We start from the raw sequence: 16380 nt of genomic DNA, 5'->3' as shown, positions 1-16380 counted from the left end.
TTTTCAATATCAATGCCAACATTTCATGATTTCTGCCAGGGTATGCAAACCTTTGAGCACAGTTGTGTTGTGAATATGTCCAGCACTCCTGCCTTCATCACTCACCAGGTTCTCCATGCTGGGCACCGTAGATTTATCTTCTTGAGCAGCCTTTCCTTTTCTTTTTCTCTCCTCTGGTTTGGGAGTCTTGCCACCTTTTTTGGGGTTTCCACAACTTTTAAACAACTGCAGAAATGAAAGAGACTCTTTCTGTTAAGTTGCAGAGTATGTAGCAAACATGTATAGCAATATATACTGTATGTATTAACAAAGCTTTTATAATATATTCTATTTATATATAGTATTTATAATATATAAATACTGTATAATAATAATAATATTCTCATCTGTCCTGAAATCACAATATTCAGATCAGGTCAGAATCCATAAAAACGGTTTTGTCTTTATAACTGGACAACTGCTCTGGTTGTGTAGAGGTCTAACCTGGTAGTAATAAAATGGTCCACACAAATATTTATTTGTTTATTTATTACAAGTACTTATACAGTGCCATCAATTTACACAGAGCTTTACATATAATGTACATGCATATCAGTCCCTAACCCTCATGGAGCGTACAATCAAAGCATACATACACATATTAGGGCCAATTTAGACAGGAGCATAATAATAGTCCAGTTTAAATGAATTAGATAGAAATTAGATTGAAAACAAGAAGAGCAAAAAGTCCAAGTGCTAGGACCGAGATCTATTGGGGCCACTTGCTCACGGCTGATAGTATCACAATAGAGGAAATGATAAATAGTTGCAAAAAAACCAGGGCTGAGAAAGCTGGCTTGTAATCAATACTCACCCTACTTTTATTCTATAAGTACTTCATAAAAAGCATTACGTTAAAAAAGCAAAGCTCATCCAGAAGATGCGGTGACCCTCAGTGGTACCAGTGGAACATCCGCTCACTCATGCCCCCGGGCTGGGATGTGGGATGGTGGTATTCACGGTGTACCACTTTCTCAATTGGGGACCGCGGCGCTCCGGAACCGACGTCACAGGGTCCCGGGAGGAAGCGGAAGTTGACCGCTGGGCTTGGACCACAAGCTTCGCTGATAACCACGACAATGAGTTTCGCACTAATGTGCTTTATCAAGTCACCACAGCTTTCTCAGCGCTGGTTTTTTTTCAACCATTAGATGGAAAATACCCAATGTATGGCTGCAGAAACTGATGTGCTGTTAGCCAACAACAGATCAACAACTGCATGACAAAGGGTGATTGGAATAAAAATAATGCTGACCATACATGGATTGAAAGCAACTGTCTGAGTGGTCTGTCAAAGACTTAAAGCTGACAATTCAGACATCTTTTCTTGACAACTAGCTGAGTATTATGGTGAATGCTGCATCTGAATCTATATTAATGGAATTCTGCCGCTTGCTAAGTATACTGAGGTTATGCAGCTGGAAGTGGATTCACTAAATTATGTAGTTCCAATCATAGATAAACCAATGTTGATGATCCCTGGTTTACTGCAACCATTTAAAGAGGTTTAACATGCATGGGAGAGGTAATATGCCCTACAAATCCAGGAGTGTCACATACTGGCTGCAGTAAACCAAAACTAACGGAGTTTTATTTTGTGAAGAATAGTTATTAGCCATTATGGCCCAGGGCACCCAACCTTACCAAGGTTCAACCATCCATATCTACTTCCCACTTGCTTTGATGAGGGTCCTGTTTTCTGGATCACTTATTATATACCCCTCAGGCTACTGGGTAAAGTAAAAGGTTCATTTAACTGTCACCTCATCTGGTTATACTAACCTTCTCTCTGATGTTTTATTCGCCTATTTGTTCACCCAAAGAAGTAAAAAGAAAAAGCTTGCAAAACAATTGCAAAAATGGAGTTGCTATTGCGTATCAAAAGGTGTTTCATGTGTGTAAATGGAAAGAGTAGGCACATTTGCATTGCAATTATTTCCATTTTCCTGGCCACTGAGTTTACATACAGTCATGGGCAAAAATATTGGCACCCCTGAATTTCTATCAGATAATGCATTAGAAAATTGTTGCAAGCAAAAATGTTTAGGCATTCTCATGTTTATTTCTTTTGTTTGCATTGTATGACACAAAAAAGTAGAGAAACAAAAAGCCAAATCTGACACATTCCATGCAAAACCCAAAAAATGGACTGGTCAAAATTATTGTGCTCTCAATTTAATATTTGGTAGCACATCCCTTGGAAATAACTGAAATTAATTGCTTCCCGTAACCATCAATGAGTTTCTTACACCTCTCTACTGGAACTTTGGACCACTCTTCTTTTGCCAATTGTTCCAGGTCTCTCAGATTGGAAGGGTTCCTTTCCCAACTGCTGTTTTGAGATCTCTCCACAGGTGCTCTATGGAATTGAGATCTGGACTCATTGCTGGCCAGTTCAGTATTCTCCAGCGATTTATCTGAAACCATTTCTGGGTGCTTTTTGACATGTGCTTTGGGTCATTGTCTTACTGTAAGACCCATGACCTCTGATGGAGACCCAACTTTCTGACACTGGGCCCTACATTGCTCCCCAAAAATCTTTGGTAGTCTTCAGATTTTATAATGCCATGCACACGGTCAAGACATCCAATACCTGAAGCAGCAAAGCAACCCCAAAACATCAGTGAATCTCCACCATGTTTGACTGTAGAGATTGTATTCTTTTCTTTAAATGCATCATTGCTTTTTCAGAAAACAGTAGAATGATGGGCTTTGCCAAAAAGCTGTAATTTTGTTTCGTCTGTCCACAGCACATTCTCCCAAAAAGATTTTAGCTTCCTCAGGTAAATTTTCACAAACTCCAATCTGGCTTTTTTTATGTTTCTGTGTCAGCATTGGGGTCCTCCTGGGTCTCCTACCATAATGTTCCTTTTTATTCAGATTATGATGTATAGTGCGAGCTGACACAGTTGGGTCAGCTTGAATTTGTCTGGAAGTTGATCGAGGTTCTTTATCCACCATTCAAACAATCCTTCGTTGCAATATTTGACCAATTTTTCTCTTTCGTACATGTCCAGGGAGATTAGCTACAGTGCCATGGGCTGTAAGCCTCTTGACAATGTTGCACACAGTAGACACAGGAACATTAAGATTTGTTAATTGATATAGGTGAGTTTATTACAAATTACAGGAGCATCACAAACTTGGAATGCAATTATTTCTTACAATTTTGAGAAGGTCCCAATAATTTTGTTCTGTCCATTTTTGGAGTTTTGTGTGGAATGTGTCAGATTTGGCTTTTTGTTTCTCCACTTTTTTGTGTCATACCAATACAAACAAAAGAAATAAGCATGGAATGCCTAAACGTTTGTAATTGCAACAATTTTTTGGGCGAAGTGGTACATTATCTGACAGAAATGCAGGGGTGCCAATATTTTTGGCCATGACTGTATATTGTGTTTCCAGTGAATGTTTATATTAGGATGTCTGATGAAACCGCAATACATTGCCTGAAAATACCTTGTTGGTTACTAAGTCCTTGTTCTCCTGCATGTAGGTTATAGCATCAGAAATCTTTGTATGGATGGTTCCCACAATGTACTCCACTCCAGCAGCTCCATTAAACTTGCCCGCAACTAGCAATAAAGACTCTGAAAACCACAAGAAGAGATAACAATCATTTTATGGTTTGCTTGTATATAATACAACATTTTCTTATTCATGTATTCTCACACAAAGATTAGCCTTGTCATTAGAACTGAGGCTAATGTTAATGTCATCAATTTAAAATTGTGTTGGCCATAGCTCTGGTTTTTGGTTGGATTTGTGCTTTAACCAGCTCAGCTTTCACCCCTGTACACACCCCTATTGACCTGAGCAATTCTTACACTTCTGCTACAAGCTGTTTTTTGGAAATAACTTTGCCATTACTTAAAAAGATAAGTTCACCTATCCTTATACGTTACATCCCCTATTCAGGGCGTAACATGTAACATGGTACTGTTGCAGCAGCACCCATCTCCATTGTGACAGCAAGCTGAAGATCTTCACCCCATACCCGCTGTTGCAATTTTTTAAAAACGTGACCGTGCGGGGCTCCTCCTATCCAACTGCATCACTCATTCACAGATTTCTGTGAATGGGAGAATTACAAATATCGTCAGCCATAGCGGCTGATGGTTTTAGCTCTCAGTGAGCTACCAGGGCACTAATCAGTGCTCTAGGTAGTTCTTTGATTCTATTTGTTAGTCAGGGACTGCTACACTGACACTCTACATGAGCCTTGCCTTGCTCCTTTTTACCTACTAAAAGATGTGCATTTATATATTTTTATTTTTTTACAAAGGTGTACTTCTCCTCAAAAAACTATACTCTTTTGGCCTCAGAGACTCCGCTCTCTCCTGGCTCTCTTCCCATCTATCTCAACGCTCCTTCAGTGTTACCTATAACGCTGCCACCTCCCACTCACTCCCCCGCTCTGTTGTGGTCCCCCAAGGTTCTGTCCTCGGGCCCCTTCTCTTCTCCATCTACACCTCCTCCCTTGGTCAACTGATCTACTCCCACAGCTTCAACTACCATCTCTATGCTGATGACACTCAAATCTATCTGTCAGGGAACGAGAAGATCACCGCGGCGCACGAATCTGCACATGCGTAGGATCCCGACAAGACATACAGGCAGGCGGGCACTAGGACCCAGGCCCACCTGTCACTAATGACGGTGCCGGGCAGGCACTAGGACCCACGCGCGCTTGTCACTAATGACGGTGCCGGGCAGGCATTAAGACCCAGGCGCGCCTGTCGGCGCCGGGCGGGCTATTTAAACCAGCTCTTGCAATGCTCACATTGCCGTATTGGTCTTGTTCCTGTTGTTCCTGCTTGTTCTGTTCCTGAGATTGCCTTGTTGCTGACCTAGCCTGACCCTGTTTGCCGTTGACCGTCTCCTGCCCTGACCCCTGGCTCATCTTGACTTCTCTTCTGCCTGTTCCTGATGATCTGACCTCCTGCTGCTGAACCTGGCCTGTGACCCGATTACTCTTTGCTTACTGATCTGTACCGTTTGTCTCCACTGTTACGGACCCGGCCTGCCTGACTTCGCTATCTCTCCAAGGTGTCATCCATCCATCCATCCTGCACGGATCCACCCGCTGCTGCCAGATCTGCTCCGCCTCTTCACAGCAGGCTCTGATCCACTTCATACCACTGGCATTTACCTCTACCACAGCTGGGTGTACTCAGGGGCTGCGAACTGGTCTCAGCCTGCTCCAAGTCCATCCCCACCATCAGGGGCTCTGGTGAATAAGCAGACTGGGGCTTAGACTCTGCGCTCTGGGGAACCCTGGCTTGTGGATCTCTAGAGTCACTGCCAGTCGGTACCTGACACTATCTCTCTACCCCTCACCTCACTCCTTCAGTCTCCGCCCGAATCACTAGCCTTCTGAATGACAGACTGGATGTCACTCCACTTCCTCAAATTAAACCTTGCCAAAACCGAGCTCCTAGTTTTCCCCCCAGCCTGCAAATGACCTCTCCATCACGACCAACAACGCCACCATCAGCCCCCCCCCCCCCCGTAAGCCTGAGTACTAGGTGTCATTCTAGACTCCAATCTGTCTTTCCAGCCCCAGATCCAATCGCTGACAAATTCATGCAGACTCCACCTCCGCAACATCTCCAAAATACGCATGTTCCTAACTCCAGAAACTACAAAGCAACTCATTCACTCCCTTATCATATCACGACTTGACTAATGTAACTCCCTCCTTGCCGGCCTACCCCAACACAGGCTATCCCCGCTTCAGTCTATCCTGAATTCTGTGGCCAGACTCATCCACCTTACCAACTGCTCCGTATCCGCCACCCCCCTCTGCCAATCCCTCCACTGGCTTCCGACTGCCCAATGCATAAAATTCAAAATATTAACATTGACGTACAAAGCTATTCATAACACTGCCCCAAACTACATCACCGACCTGATATCCATCTGCCACCCAAAACGTACTCTCCGCTCCTCACAAGACCTCCTACTCTCCAGTTCCCTGGTCTCCTCCTCCCATGCCCATCTCCAGGACTTCTCAAGGGCTTCCCCCATCCTCTGGAACTCACTACCCCAATCCATCAGACTGTCACCTACCCTCCTCACCTTTAGGCGCACCCTGAAAACCCACCCCTTCAGAGAAGCCTACCCTGCCCTCACCTAATTGCTGATCTCCTCCGCTCTTCCCACCACTCCATCCCCCACAGCTATTTCCTCCTGTACCACTCTCCCCTCTCTCCTAGATTGTAAGCTCCAAGGAGCAGGGCCCTCGAACCCCTTGTGTATTGCATTGTAACTGTACTGTCTCATGTACTGTCTCCCATTATAATGTACAGCGCTGAGCAAACTATTGGCGCTATATAAATACTGTATAATAATAATATTTATCCTTTAAGATAACACAGTAATACAAACAGTATATGAGATTTAAAAAGAGAAGTATGGGTTTTAGAAAAAAAATAATCCCCTAGGTGGATGCAGCATTGATCCAATGTTGCATCTGTTCCCCACCGGCTCTGTACAGTGAAATGAGTGATCAAACACCGTGATTGCTCAGTTCACCCCCTCGGCTCTGAGCTCTGGCTATCAGTCTCCAGCTCTCTGCTCTGCCCCTCCTGGAGTGCTAAGCTGTACAGGGAACTGGAGCAGCTGGCTCAGGCTCTCAGGAGCTCGCTGAAATGCTCAGCCAGCTGCCGAACCAGGCTTCTGGGAGGATCCCAACCTTATGGTCAGGATCTTTTCAGAGCCCAGACCAGCTCTGTGACATCAGCCAACAGCAGGCTTCAAGGAACTAACTGCACTCCTGTGATCCATAGAAGTATACCAAAAAATGCTTTACTTTAAGAAAAATGTGAGACTCTTTTGGTGATATTGTCCTGCAAAATGTTTTCTATTTTTTTATGCAATCCATAGACAAGAACCTAAAACCAAAATAAATCACTTTTCTACTTTGATCAGCATTACTGTATTTAAAAAGTATACATCTTATTCTAAAATTTGTCCTGTTAAACTAAAATTATGAGGAACAGCTTTGTCCACGATAATCCTCCACTTTTGTAAAGAAATAGAGACTCTTATGCCCACCACCACAAAAAACACACTGCTCCTTACCGAATAGTTAGACCCCAGATTATAGGCAGTCAAACAGAGCATGATACATATCTTGATAAAAGCATGATACATATCTTGCTTGTAACATCCTAGATGGAGAAGAGGTGTCACAGACTTCAGTATCTCTCCTCCTCTCTTCCTCCCTTATTGTGATCCTCTGTGCACTCGGTCAAAAAGGATAATACTCCAGATAATGTGATAACGTACAAATGATTTATTAAAATAGGTTAAAAACCTCTTACAAACTTCAAAGACAAATGAGCATGCAAGTCATAATTGCCATTATGTATACAGAGGATCAAAACAAGGGAGGAAGAGAGGAGGAGAGATACCGAAAGTCTGTGACACCTTTTTTCCATCTAGGATGTTACAAGCAAGATATGTTCAGCATCATGCTCTGTTAGACCGCCTATAATCTGGGGTCTAACTATTCGGTAAGGAGCAGTTTGTTTTTTGTGGTGGTGGGCATGACAGTCTCTATTTCACTAAACACGTGGAGAATTATTGTGGACACGGCTGTTCATCGGAATCGGGATTTTGTCATCAAAAGACGTTTTTATTGTTTGGTGTTTCATGCATTTTGACTTAATAATATTATTTGTAGCAGCACATTTAAACTATTAATGACTCACTATTAGTATATTTTCTATTATTAGCTCAACAACAACTGGATATCACTTATTGAGTATTTGTATTGGTATTTTTTGAGTGCAGCTATTGCTTCACTGTTTGGATGTTTGGATTTTTTTGGCACTCAGCGCAGTTTCACATTAAACTAAAATTATGTTTAGGGTACAAAGCATTTCACAGTTTGTAATGAAATGTTATTTTCATTACAAACTAAATAATTTTTTTTTTTCAAATTTGTGACACGAAAGACAAATTAGAAAAAAAAAACAGATAAAAAAAGTTTAAATGACTTAATAAATATTTAAATGTTGATGTTTAGAAAAATAGAAATAAACAAACACAAATCAACAGGAAAAAATAGCTAAAAGGAGATGTAAACAGAAGGTGTCAATTAGGGTCAATTGGGGTAAAGGATAAGGGGAAAGTGGGAGGTGGAGAGAAAATAATTCTCCCAATCCTTGTGTAACGGTTTTACTGGTACCACACCCCTAATGGAATAATTGAAACAAAATCCCTAACCTAAAAAGCTAAATGGGGCTTTAAAGGTACCATACCATACCAGTACAAAAAAATGAAAATAGTAGATAAAAATGAAACCCTTTTATTAGGTTAAAAAACCACCCATCGATGGCAAAAGTTTAGTCAGATATAAACACAAAAAGGCATATAATTAAAATCAGCAAGGGGTGGCTATAGTAAGCCAGGGTCGATGCCCAAGACGTAGAAGGCATCACGGGCATCAGCAATGGTGAACTACAGCCACTAACTTAGAGCAAGATAGACTCAACTGTACAGATAGTATATGGAATGGTAAATGGTTATCAATGGAAATATATACATATACAGACAAAAAACGCCCAACCAAAGGACATAATAGATGTTGATGAAACTGGTAATACAGTATCCACTTGGAGCTATGAAAAATGCTTTCTGTTATAGATTCTGGGGTAAACTAAGGGTTAATAAGGGACTAAATAGGAACATTTATAAAAAAAAAAAGAGAAGGAAGGAAGGACAGGGCTTTTTTTGTACATATGTGGCATGCCAAATGGTCACAACTGACTAATGTCCTGTGAACATTTTGTTTTGTCATTATTATTTAATCTGAGAATACATTTCTGACATGTCTTTGATATCTTAACATTCTTTTTGGAAACATTTTCATTATTAATATTCCATATACATATATGTAGCCACTAGGGGGCACACTTATCTCTATGCTTAGCAACATAATTAGCATTCCTGGGCTTTGTAAATAATAATTATTCCAAAATTGTGGACAGCCTACTGCCCTTCCACCCAAAATAAAATGGTTGTTTTTGATTTGGAATGTTTTATTAGTTTATTCCTGGCATGAGAAATATACAAGGTACTGCCATTACGAGTCTCCTGAACAGGCTAGTTGCCTGGTGTATCTGGCTTCAACACTTTTGAGTCACATTCCTGGAACAAGCATGCAGAAAACACAAGTCAGAGAAATGTAAGGATTCCTCATCTTACTTTGGGCCTGAGAGTCAGAAAGCATTGAATCGCAATGATAAGAGCTTAACTCAAATGGAAAAAGTGCTTAACTCCATCTGTGAATTAAAAATATTTTTCTCTACTCACCAATCAGATTTCTCCATTCAGAGTCCAAATCTGCCTGATTAGCCAGACATCCCAGCATTACATTCCAGCAGTAGTTATCACACAGCTTTGTATTAGCATGGCCCCGGCACAATGGACAGTACATCAGTTTCATGACTTCGCGTGTGCATTCTTTGCTTATGGGAACCTGAAGGGAGGAGACATGTTAACAAACCTTTTGTTTTCACTTCACGTGCATTTTGTTGGATTATTATTAACAATATTATTATTGATTTAATTAGTGTCACCATCCCCTTGGTGCTATATAGAGAAATGCTTAAAATCAAAAAATAATAGTTTTTATAGTGAAGTATATGAATAAATACAGAACACTGAATAGTTAATTCTTAAATCATTGAATTATGCTCCACCTCCAAGTGATTGGACCCTGGCAAACAGCAAAGCTTGACTTAGCCCTGCATAACCCTTCCCACTCCTAGCATTGCTTCAGTTTATCTGCAAGCATTAAAACAAGAGGGGAGCAACCTGTGTCCTGTGATGTACCCCAAGAAAGGGATTTTACAGGAGAGTCAAAATCCTGTTTTCCTAATCATACAGCACAGGACACAGGAGAGTTAACTTTTAGACCATTGGGATGTCAAAAAGCAATTGCATGAGGGGAGGCAAACAGCAAACAGCTGTCCAGCAACAACCAACAACCAACTTATTACCAATAAAAAAAGAGAAATAAACAGAGAAGGTCCTCACAGGGCCACCTGAAGGACCTTCTGACTAGGGCCGGCGTCTGCGAAGGCCTGAACATGCACATTGTAAAATTTGGCAAACTATGTGCCGAAGACCAAGTGGCAACCTCACAGACATGGGAAAAAGGAGACTTGAAGCACAAAGCATCAACACTTCTTAAATTCCCTTGCCAATTTTGCACTTTTGCAATAAGCACCACAGACAGGGCTGTAACATAAAGTTCTATCCAAGTCAGAATGAGCACTGCTTCTTGAAGAGGTGCCTGACTCCTTGTTCTACCTTGATGATTCATGTAGAGCACTTGCATTGTCAGATTGGAATGGCAATCCCCTGAAGAGGGGGGGTCCAGTGCTGAAAAGTAAGCAAAATTGCCATGAGCTCCAGCTGACAGCTCCCTGCAGCTCCCACACATGGTGAGAATAATTGTTACTTCACCCAAGTTTCTCAAAGCCTCCAAGGTAGAAACCAACACTAGGAACTCCAGACAGGGGCAATTTATCTTGAATGTTACCAATACCAAATTATATAAGGTGCACAACTCCAATAATATCAATTGTGTAGCTGTGCTTTTATAAAGTGTGCAACGCCTTTAAACCTATAGTAATTAGTAAAGTGCACGTGTTTCATGTGATATTCCTCAAACCTAATCCACAACAAAGTTTATATAACCAAATTTAAAATATAATCCAATAAATATACAATACAGTCCGAATCCAAATATCATAAAATAAAGTCCAATGTTGATATCCCAACACTAAATAAAAGTACACCTGTGTCTCTTTTCTTTTTAACCATGATCACCAAAGATCATTGACCTCTTTTAAATTAGAAGGTCAATATACGCTTTGCTCTGATGTATCACCCAGTAACTGTTTCTTTCATACTTCCACAATAGACTCTTGTTGGTTCAGTCAGATTTAGCCACATCCTCATTATTTTGCCAAAAAGAAATGCCAAAAGATGAAAATGTGTATATATAGTGTAGTATTGATTAAAATATAGGGTCCACCAGAAAATAAAAACAGACACTACTTACATTTTCAAGTGCCTTGGATACAGGCTCCAGTATGTGCAACATAAGTATAATGGAACAGTGAGCCAATGGATCACTAGATCCAGCATGTTTTCCAATGGTCGGAAACACTGCACTGCATGTGACGTCACTATGGAGCCGGATGTGACGGCCACCTATTAAAATGAGTTTTACCAATCAGGTGTCTTCAGGAAACTCTTACTTTGAATTTTACAGAGCGTAATGGCTTAATCTTCACCTCTCCAGGTCAGGTGTACCCTTCTGGGTCTTCAGGACGGGGTTCTGCCACAACAGACTATGATCCTTGACCTATATAGCACCCGCCAGCTAACTCACAGAATGCAACTGCCTGCCTAGTGAGCACCTGTTGCAGGATCCAGTGCTAGTACCAGCCTACAGGCCGTCTCCATTCCTCACTTCATGGTACCTATACAAATAGAAAAATATCTAGGGACTGATGTGGATAACTGCAGCTACTCTGGAGCACTGAGGCTTAGCAGCCAAAAGCAGTTTTAAATCTTCATGTAGTGTATCAAAGTAGAAAACACTTTCAGTCAAAAGAATCGGGCCATCATCTATAGACATTAGCAAAAAAACCAAAATGCTGGGAGTGGGAGAGGTTATGCAGGAGAGAGTCAAGCTTTGCTATTTGCCACTTTTGCTATTTTGCTACTTTGAAGTAGAGCGTAACTCCTAGATCTAAGAATTACTCTCCTGTATGATTAAGAAAATTTTAGTTTTCATGCAAGCTGTGTGGGTGCCTAGCCCTTTCTTCTAAGGTCCAAGCAACACAGTACCTTAGAAAAAAGCAGTAAACACCCTAAAAGCTTGTCCCACAAATGTAACTTTTAGTGCAAATATAAAAAAAAGTATCACATACATACATAACTGTGTTGTAGCAAGTGCACTAATACAGATACATTTGCCTTCAGCATGATGACTAGCATGGGCAAAAATCAGAATGTTTGTTGGGTTTTTACAACTATCTGGGGCTCCATTAGAGTTACCCTTACTTTCTGTCACCCTTACAATGCTTTCATTAGACAGTGTGTAAGGAAAATCTGCAACAATGATACAGATAGCAATAAAAAAGCTAGCAGGGATTTTGGTCTTTGCTGCTGCTCCTCACTTCCTGTGTGGAGAAACAATTGTCACTAGTAAAACAAGCAAGCAAGGCTCTAACAGAGCACCAGGTTGCGATAAAAATGTTAATATCCGCCTTCCCATAGAGAACAGTGAGTGGTCTGATCGGATTCATCTGTGTGAAAGAGCTCTTAAGGGTGGATTTCTGGCTTGGAGAGTGACAAATGGGAAGCGGAAGTGAGACCCAGAGAAGACAGAGGCATATGAGCAGTCTAGAACAGCCTTTTTCAACCAGGGTGCCCAGGCACCCTGGGGTGCATTAAGGTATCTTCAGGGATGCCTTGGAAAAATGTCTATAAATTGCCCAAAATTTGTATACAAGCCTGCCCTTTAGTTACACAAAGCCAGAGGTTTTTATTGTGCACCATTATGACCTTCTAGCCACCAGCGTCCTGACAACCAATTACATCACCAGTTGATAAGCAGGATCTTGCCTGCACAGAATCCTTGTTTGACCGTCCCCTGTCTCTCTCTGTCAGTGCTGAGGTCACATTAGCTGAGCAATGGAGAAAAACTGAGGGAGAAGAGAAACATTGGATTACTAGTCAGTACCAGTGTGCAAAAGTGTATCTGCTTTGGAAAAATAAATCACCTCTAATGTTGGGTGTCCTACATGTGTAGATGTCGCTGCATTATTTAAAACTATTAGAATAGTTTTTTACATTTTAGAATGGGGTGCCTTGAGACTGTCCATAATTTTAAAGAGTGTCTCGAGACTGTCCATAATTTTGGAGAATGCCTTGAGACTGTCCATAATTTTGGAGAATGCCTTGAGACTGTCCATAATTTTGGAGAATGCCTTGAGACTGTCCATAATTTTGGAGAATGCCTTGAGACTGTCCATAATTTTGGAGAATGCCTTGAGACTGTCCATAATTTTGGAGAATGCCTTGAGACTGTCCATAATTTTGGAGGATGCCTTGACTGGAAAAAGGTTGTGAAACACTGGTCTAGAAGACTGAAGTGTGATTAGAAAGTGTAAGGTATTGTTCAGAGGTTGGACATGAGGAAATGTCTAGAAATTAGTGAGTGAGACTATGAGTGGAGGGGAGGGTTGGAGAGAGCTTTGTAGGCTGACGTTATCATCTTGAAATATATTTTCTGTTCAGGTGCCAGCAAATAAAGGGACTGACAGAGAATGAAGGAGTAAGAGGAGAGGTGGTGGAGATCAGAGCATTCTTTTCCGCTATTTAGCTTCCATCACTAACACGCATTTACCAATTAAAAGAAATGCAATTTTTAAGCCTGCAGGTGGCTGCAAAAAGCTGTTTTTTTAATGGACAAAAAGCTGATTACTATCGACTTGGCTTAACTTAATACAAGCCAGAAGTGCCATATTAGATTAGAGTCCCTTGCAGTGCAGAGGATGCTGCATTTTGTCAAAAAGCCTTGTTAACTCCTCAGAGTGGTTCTTGTTACCTGTCACACTATCAGAACATCATAACACACAAGGCTCAAATAACATATAATTTGGTGACGAACTGACAAATATCCTGGAACTGATCTACAGCCAGGGTTGGTGATGTCATTCCAATGGTGCCATCACTGGGAATATGAACAATATACCAGGCTTATTTATAGCCTACCAACATTCTACCACAGCAACACAATAAAATAATTATGGTCTGTAACCAGTATCCAAACTGTGGCCAGAACTCTATGTATATTAACTGTGTCTGATCACTCACGGAAATAATCAGTATGACTAATACATGAATTATTGATATAACATGTGTCCCCACCCAGATAAAAGAAAGTATAAAGTCATTACCCTCAAGGCATAAATATGCAAAGTCCCTTTTACAGCTGTGTGTGAGCTAGTTATCCCTCATATCTTCTAATAAACCCCACTGATAATTTAATCAAGTTCAGTACATGTCACTTCTAATAATAAAGCTCAATAAATTTGGTACCACTATTAATATTTACAGATAGAATGAAAGTGCAAAGAAGGAATATGTAAACTTAGAAAATCCTGCACAGTGGTTTACCTATCAATCTCAAGGCTGCTGCTAGCAATGGCCACAGGTGTGTGTGTATGAATGGGAGAGTCAAACTGCTGTGCTACCATGTGGTTTCTATGGAGTGTGAAAGGGCTGTTAGTGTGCAGTGCTACAATACACCTCCCTCTACAAATTCCTATGGTATATTCTCCTTTCTATACATGTGAATGGTGTGAAATAAGTGCTGTAGTTCTCTAACTAAAGAATGCCTCTAAATAGTGCATACAAAGAATATACAAAAATAAAACTTGACAAAGAAAATACAAAAATAAAAAAACTTTAGGAGGGGAACTATAATGCACCTCCCCTTTTATGAATACACTTTGGTGAATAAATACCTATAAGTGCATGCATCCAGTTTGGGGCATACACCACGTAACTCCCAAACTAGATGCAAACTCATACACTGTGGTGAGCTTAAGTGTTAATATGACAATAGTAACAAATAATACATGTGAATAATCTGATTACTACGGAGCACCTTGCTCCTCCATAAAAATGTCGCAAGTTCAAAATTGGTGGTCTTGTCAGCAATCCAAATAGCAGATCAAACAATACAAGTGGATGTAGTCTAGGTATTGCAAAGCTCCTTGCTCATCCAGAAATTCAAAGGAATTCAGGAATATCTGGCAAGTACTGGCTGTGTGGTACATGTGACAACAATCTTCCGTATTCTTCATGTCTGGGTTATGGGGTAGAGTGACAAGATAGAAGCCTTTTCTTATGAAGAAAAACATCCAAGCCCGGCTAAATTTTGCAAAAACATATCTGAAGCCTCCCAAAAGCATGTGGGAAAATGCGTTATGGCCTGATGAAACCAAAGTTGAACTTTTTGGCCATAATTCCAAAAGATATGTTTGGTGCAAAAACAACACTGCACAACACCAAAAAAAACACCATACCCACAGTGAAGCATGGTGGTGGCAGTATCATGCTTTGGAGCTGTTTTTCTTCAGCTGGAACTGGGGCCTTAGTCAAGGTAGAGCGAATTATGAACAGTTCCAAATACCAGTCAATATTGGCACAAAACCTTCAAGCTTCTGCTAGAAAGCTGAACATGAAGAGGAACTTCATCTTTCAGCATAACAACAACCCAAAGCATACATCCAAATCAACAAAGGAATGGCTTCGCCAGAAGAAGATAAAAGTTTTGGAATGGCCCAGCCAGAGCCCAGATCTCAAGCCGAATTGTGGGGTGATCTGAAGAGGGCTGTGTACAGAAGATGCCCTCGCAATCTTGACAGATTTGGAGTGTTGTTGCAAGGAAGAGTGGGCAAATATTGCCAAGTCAAGATGTGCCATGCTGATAGACTCATATCCAAAAAGACTGAGTGCTGTAATAAAATCAAAAGGTGCTTCAACAAAGTATTAGTTTAAGGGTGTGCACACTTATGCAACCACATTATTTTAGTTTTTATTTTTACTTCCCTCCACCTAAAAGATTTCAGTTTGTTGTTCAACTGAGTTGTACAGTTTATAGGTTACATTAAAGGTGGAAAAAGTTCTGAAATAATTTATCTTTGTCTCATTTTTTACATCACAGAAACCTGACAATTTAACAGGGTGTGTAGACTTTTTTTATCCACTGTATATATAAAACCCAATTTTTTTTGCAAATTATGAAAGATGATGTTACGCTGAGGAACTAGATAACTAAAATGTTGTGCTTTAAAATTGCGCATGCTCGTGGAATGGCACCAAACTACAGTACTTAAAAATCTCCATAGGCGACACTTTAAAAATGTTTACATGTTACCAGTTTAGCGTTGCAGTGGTCTCCCCCAGCTCAGGGTGCATGTTAACCAAGCATGCAGTCTGCAGTGATGAGGAAATTAATTTGCATGAATTGCCTCAAGTGACAATGGAAAAGTAATCGGATGTGCAAATTTCAAAGGCTATATTTAGGAGGCTAAATCGAAAAGTATGCGGAAAATATCCATGCCACAGGCAAGACAAAAAAGGAGCATAAGAATTGATGGGCGGCTGAAGAAAGGTCAGATGTGCATACTTTTGATTGCTATCTTATTGCCTTTAGAATAGGGGGATAAAGGCACAATCTCTGCTAAAAGCTTGCAGACATTTCCAAAAAAAAAAAAGAAGGACGAGCCTTCTTTT

The 16380-nt window shown here is 40.7% G+C and overlaps 1 protein-coding gene across 1 annotated transcript in view; it reads right to left on the bottom strand.

Moving 5' to 3' along the window:
- Window positions 1-16380, bottom strand: part of LOC149431172 (glypican-1-like) — a 132409-nt gene that overhangs the window by 18138 nt on the left and 97891 nt on the right. The window contains exons 4-6 of the mRNA XM_089665830.1: window positions 9364-9529; window positions 3499-3629; window positions 106-225 (exon numbers count right to left, since the gene is read on the bottom strand). Coding sequence (XP_089521956.1) covers window positions 106-225; window positions 3499-3629; window positions 9364-9529 — 417 coding nt within the window. The remainder of the gene's footprint in view (window positions 1-105; window positions 226-3498; window positions 3630-9363; window positions 9530-16380) is intronic.

The sequence above is a fragment of the Staurois parvus genome, unplaced genomic scaffold, assembly GCF_062004578.1.
Source record: "Staurois parvus isolate SC_StPar_1 unplaced genomic scaffold, SC_StPar_1.0 ptg002367l, whole genome shotgun sequence".
Lineage (NCBI taxonomy): Eukaryota > Metazoa > Chordata > Amphibia > Anura > Ranidae > Staurois > Staurois parvus.
The sequence above is the reverse complement of the archived record's forward strand: the minus strand, read 5'-3'. Positions and strand labels throughout refer to the sequence as shown.